At 30.1% G+C, this 6,566-nt stretch overlaps 1 protein-coding gene across 1 annotated transcript in view; it reads left to right on the top strand.

Moving 5' to 3' along the window:
• Positions 1–6,566, top strand: part of LOC142321258 (cytosol aminopeptidase-like) — a 45,423-nt gene that overhangs the window by 29,741 nt on the left and 9,116 nt on the right. The window contains exons 8-9 of the mRNA XM_075359256.1: positions 636–827; positions 3,482–3,631. Coding sequence (XP_075215371.1) covers positions 636–827; positions 3,482–3,631 — 342 coding nt within the window. The remainder of the gene's footprint in view (positions 1–635; positions 828–3,481; positions 3,632–6,566) is intronic.

Genomic DNA, 6,566 nt, shown 5'->3' on the forward strand with positions numbered 1-6,566 from the left:
GATTGACCATAGAGATGATTTTACCACCACTATGAGTTGCCTCCTGAGAAATAAAATAGCAAAAATTTAGTATAACATCCAAGACTCAAAAGTTAATAAAAACCTCAAAGGTCTTTACTACATCTAGGAAGAGGCCACTATGAGATTCTTTTTAAAATCAGTTGTTTTGCTGTCAAGCAAGCATATATGTTGTAGAGTCTGAATACACTGTAGCTGAATACATTATACAATGCTAGTAAGATGTAGTCTTTATAAACTACAGCAATGAGAAACTAGCAATCGATACAAAATATTGGTCAGATTAATGGCCATTCTGATTGGTTGTGAAGATTCAATCCCAAGTGATTGGTTAAAATGATAAATTTTTTACTTGGCTGCTTCTGCGGTACAGTAAGTTAGAGTGAAATTATAAATATAATTTTGTTCTCTAACTGTTACTCCTAATGGCACAGTTGCAGTCATTGGGAGGGACTATGGTTCATGTGTTCATGCAGTCTCCAAGTAGTACACTGTAAAGACATTTTGATGTAATTTTAATTATCCTGAGGGCCTGATCTCCTACTCTGGAGTATATCCATTCTTACTATATTACTTCCCTGAATGATTTTAAGATACCTGTTATATATTTTTTACAGCTATCATACCATTATGTGAGAATATGCCTGGAGGAAATGCAGCAATGCCAGGATTAGTTGTGACTGCACTAAATGGTAAAACAATTCGTATTGATAATACAAAACACGATGGTCGTATTTTCTTGGTTGATGGGCTAATTTATGGAGAACGATATAAACCCAGTATAACAATAACTGTAGCCACCCTTGCTGGTAATTTTCTATTCTAACTTTTAGTATATTTAATAAATATTATCATCATCTATCTGTGTATGTGAATGTTGAATGCCATAACCTAACAACCGTAGGTGAGCTAACATAGACACAGATCATTTATAAAAATAACATTGCTGTTCCCAAAAATAATAAGACCCCATGTCAAACTTTCTTGGGAAAGTGAAGTACTTTCTTCACTGAGCTGAACATACTACCCACAAAAATGCAGGGCATATTGAGGCCAAACAAGAAACACCTGTTCTCTAGTTATCTGGAATCGGCTTTACAATTCTCATAATCAGCTTTGACAGGCATTACTTATATATTAAATGCCTTACATGTGTTACAGTCACAAGAAAGATTGAGGAAGATTTTTTGTAAAACATTAAATTAGGTATCGCTTCTGATATAACATTCGGTGTACTGTTTTTGGGGAAACTGTTCCTTTTTTAGTACTCTGAACCCAGTAGAAAAATAGTGACAGTAAATCCTTTACTCATATCACTCAAAAATATAAAGAGAGTCTTGCAAAATGATTTGTTCCTTGGTAGATATGCCTACAACATTAAATTTATAAATAGAGATGAAATTACTGATCAAAATTAATATCAAACTTGAAAACATTACTATGCCTCTGGACATTGGTACTTGACTTACCCAATTTTAGTGGAAAACTTGTTAGGGTTACCACTAACAAATATGTATCATAGTACTGTTGTGTAATCATATTTGCAGTTATCTTAAATTAAGATTAATCTAGTTATTGTTCATTAACTTGTTTTAAGTTGAAATGACCCTAACTAAAATTTACAGCTTTTACAACTTGGTCACTCTGCTGGTGACCATACATTAATGGTGCATCCAATGGTTTGGCCAACAGTACACAATTATTAATGCGATTCTTGTACATAAAAGATGTAAGCTTCAACCATTATTGGATTTAACCTTTTTAGCAAGATTAAAAATATCTTAAATAGTCAACAATATTGGTTAAACATCACACCTTGTTATGGAACTTGCATGCAATCTGGTAATTTGGGCCACATTATAAAGTCTCACTTTTGTCCTTTATCTTGCAGGTCCAGGGGTCCTAGAGTAGTTGGACAATCCCTTTATAGATTTAAGATTTAGCACCTGATTGATAAAACCATTTAAAATGTATTATAAAATCACCATGGCTGTTTCAGCTGTTTCACCATAGGTCGCCCTTACAAGAATATTAGAAGCAGACATTTCCCAAATACAATTTAAATAAGCCCAGTACATTTATAGTACATATTTAAATCCGTCATTGCATACAACAAAGCTGTATACTGGTCACTTCAAAAATATTTAATAAGAACTCTTTACTGTTCCAATGTATAATCCCTTATCAGCTGTACAAGACACCAGATTTTTTCAAGACTGTTTTATTATCATCTTTAGCTTGACAATAAATCCACCATATTTTCAGTGAAAATGGGATTATACACAGAAAATCCCATTCATAAATAACATGGCCTCTTTAATTTTAGCATTAACACATCTGGATTTGCTACTATTTGTTTTTGATAGTTGCTGAACTGTAAGACAAGAAAAATTCTTATTAAGACTAACTGCAAAGCAAATGAATTGAAGTGAATGGGATTGCATTTTCTACATTACTCATAAGCCAGTTACCTGTTTTGACATTTGATCCTGCTTAGACTGGAAGATGGTCGACAATGAAAACAGACATCTACACCCAAAATACACACCTCATGCACCAAATTTTCTATTTGCAATATTGATTTATGTGCTGTTTGACATTTTTAAACCATGGTGGCTGCTGCTCTGGATATCAGTAACTAAAATCAGTTATAGTTCATTCCTCTCAGTAATAACTTTTTCCAGTAATAAAAACAGAACAAAAGTGGCAGTTATCTTAAATTAATATCTCAAACGGTTAAGATGTTAACCTCACATTCTCAGACTTTGGTTTTTTCTTCTTTGTGAGTTCCCATATGAATAAACCGTTTGAAACTATTTAAACTTGCCAATAAACCATTTTGTTATTCCTACTGGTCTCAATTTTATTTGTTTTTAACAAAATGCAGTGTATTGGTAGGTACCGTTTAACAGTTAGTATTAAATAAATTTAAGAAATAAAAAGGTAATAAATATAATAAAATGAGATAATTCTACAATCCTTGCAACCCTAATATGTTAAAATGTATAGTCTAGCTAAGCTTTTTTGATTCCTTACATATATATTTACATTTGCTCAAAGTTTGCCCAACAGCACCAGACAAACCCAAAATTAAATATTTAACTTAAAGCTGACAATCATAAAATTTTATATATACATATATCAGTTTTATATATATATATAAAATAGTCCTTACTATTTTTTGATAACATGAGTACTTACATGGTAATACTCTTTTTAGATTATCACCTTCTTAGATGATAACTGAACACGTAGTATTATAAAAAATTGCATTACTCATACATGTTTTTATTCTTACAAGTAACTCTAAACTCATGTTTAATTACAACTACTCTCCTCCTGTATATACATATATATATATATATATTAATAAGAAATGAATTTTTTACCATATGAAATATACCATGTCTGACCAAGATTTAGCCCAGAACAAATAGAATTTAATGTATTAATTAATTTTCAGACAATATGCGTATAGCAATGGCTTCAGGTCCTTCAGCGTGTTACACAGTATCAGATTTGTTATGGGAAGATTTAAAGAAAGCAGGAGCAGATACTGGAGATCGGGTATGGAGATTACCATTATGGAGACACTTTGAAACAAAGATTAAAGGTCTGTTAAAATTTTACGTTGATTACAGATAGTATAAAATACTATTAACCTTATATAATGTACTTGAGTGTAAAATTAAATGTTCATTAGTTTTTTCCCATCTAAGCTGCACAATTTTTAAATACATTATACGTAATCAAATGATCTTGCATAACTAAATGTATGTAATTCTGTTATTTTTCTCATTTACTTATCAGCTGATTTGTATTCAAATATTTTTCATGTATTCATTTTTCAAATTTCATCTTCTATATATATTAAAATAAATGTTTGTTTGTTCTATATGCATTCCTATACCATTAATCTGATTGCGGTGAAACTTTGTTGAGTTGTGTGCACGCCTGTGAAGGTTTCTGAATTAGTTTGGATCTGCTAGGTGTGCTGGGCTCAAGATATTTTGAAAAATTGTATTTATGGTCTGATTTGCCTCATATTCAGAATATATATTAGTTACGTGAAAAGAAATATTTTTGCAAAAAATGGACCTGCTAGGTGGTGCTAGGGTTGAGATTTGGAAAAATTGTATTTATGGTCTGATTTGGCTTGTATTCAGAATATACAGAATTTCTAAAATGGTGGGCTGAGTATACTTTTTCAGATTCTACTTGTAAAACTAAACAAAAAATATCCTTAGGAAAAATGGCAATTTCTCCTTCATTCTCCTCTCTCTGCCATTTTGTTATTTTTGTATAAAAATGTATATCTCAAGTTCAGATAGTGGAATCACATTAATATTTTAATATTGTAATAAAATTTTAAAATTAAGTACCTTTGCAAATTACAAAATGCCGTCCATGTTTATTTTTCAATCCATTATATATCTCCATAAATTTAAGTTTTATTAAAATGTATGTTACTTGCTAAAATATTAAGCCTTTTATTTTGAACAAAGTGACATTTTATTTTTTGAATTGGTTAACAAATAGCTGAGTTATGGCAGAAAATTGGTGTAATTTTGTGACTGTTTTCATGTCCTCCAGTTTACGTTCAATTCTATTAAATATTAATTGTTTTTATTGATTTTTAATTCTAATATTGTAAATCAGTATCAAATTAAGTCATAATTTTGTGAGATATAAATTTTTATATAAAAATAACAAAATGGCAGACGGGGGGAGAACGAAAGAGAAATTGCCATTTTTCTTAAGGATATTTTTTGTTTAGTTTTACAAGTAGAATCCAAAAAAGTATAGCCAGCCCACCATTTTAGAAACATTATGTATATTAGTTTTGTGAAAAGAAAATTTTTGAAAAAATATACCAGCTAGATGGTGCCAGTATTGAGATATTTACGAAACAAACAAACAAACAAGTATACGAAGACTTTCTTCTTCTATATGTATAAAATACAATGTTCGTATGCGTGTCTGCTGTAAACTTAAAAACTACTGGACCAATTTATTTGTATTTTTTTGCAAAATAATCCACATTGTATGGAGAAGGTTTAAAGCTATTGAAATCCTTAATCTGACCAGTAGAAAGAAAGTTAGGGGTATTTTGAACTGATGACTACTATGTTTAGAAAGTAGTTTGAATTAATTGTGATAGGTAGTGCTGTTTTGACAACTGAATTTATTTACATTCTGACTTTTATCAAGTGAACAGTTAAATTTTGTGAAGTTCCTTAATGTTCAGTTTTTTAATGTTTTATCAAACTTTCATTTGTGTTTATTTAATCTATATATATATATATATATATATATATACACAAATCTAGCAATAATGAAGCATTGTCGGGTCTGCTAGTCTTTTTATAAATCAGACAGTTGGATAGATGTTTAAATGAAACATTTAAAGAAAAAAACACTTTGTGTAAGATAAGTATCTTGGAAAAGCAAAGATTATATATAAGTTTAAATAAGTGGGGTGAGTTTTAAAAATTTTAAGAAAAAGCTGATGGAAATCTTATTAATAATTAAAGAATCCTTTGGGCTAATAACTCATAGTGCAAGTTATCAGCTCAAATAATATTTTCTTAAGAATATAATTCTGCATGCATATCCTCACTTGTTGTATGCAGATGTTGTTTTCAGTTCAGTTTTCATGTCATGTTTTGGAATTTGTAAGATATTAAAAGCTCAGCTTTCTTTAAACATTTTTATTGTGATTTTTTGCATCCAACAGTAGCATCACTATATTATATTATTTTGATTAGTAAAATTGTAATTTAACTTTTTTAATTTTTTTTTTTAACATTTTTTAAATAGTTCAGTACATTATGGTGTGTCTCATGAAAAGATTAACTTTTTTGATATGCAGTAAACGTTCATTTACCAATCCCTGAAATTTTGAAAACATCAAACAAACCAGAAAATACCATAAAATATCAGCAATTTTTTTTTCTTAAAAAGACTGTCAAAAAACTGCACTTAAAATAGTTAAGGAAATTGATTTTTTATTAAACAGTTAACATTACTGACAATAAACGTTTATCTGAAGTAGTCTACTTAACATTTGCAAAGTAGACTGCAAAGTTTTCCTGAAAATAATGTCAATCAATCTTCTGCATGCTTTTAGAAAAATCTTTTTTACTGATACAATTATTTCCCAATTTTTAAAAAACTATTTTAAATTGCATAGTTAGAAAAAAAGTTTTTATTTTTTTCAATCTCAATAAAATTGTCAGTTTAATAAAAATTTTAGTAGTTATGGAATCAGAGGAACACATCCTGACCCCATAGGGGAAGACACCCTCCATGTGACGGTTTCGGTTGCCATGTCACCCTCTCCATACCTGCCCTTATGGGCTTTACCAGAGATCATCTTCAGTACCTTGGCAATGACATCTTTCAGTCAAGCCTCAGCCAGGACGGACTGATGCGAATGCCACAAGCGATATTCTCATGGGTGAACTACTAACATAAACTTCAAATAAATTACATCTAGCCAAGTCTGAACTCTATCTACCCAAAAGGCAAAAATGAGTTTGACACAA

This window comes from Lycorma delicatula, chromosome 3 (genome assembly GCF_047948215.1).
Source record: "Lycorma delicatula isolate Av1 chromosome 3, ASM4794821v1, whole genome shotgun sequence".
Lineage (NCBI taxonomy): Eukaryota > Metazoa > Arthropoda > Insecta > Hemiptera > Fulgoridae > Lycorma > Lycorma delicatula.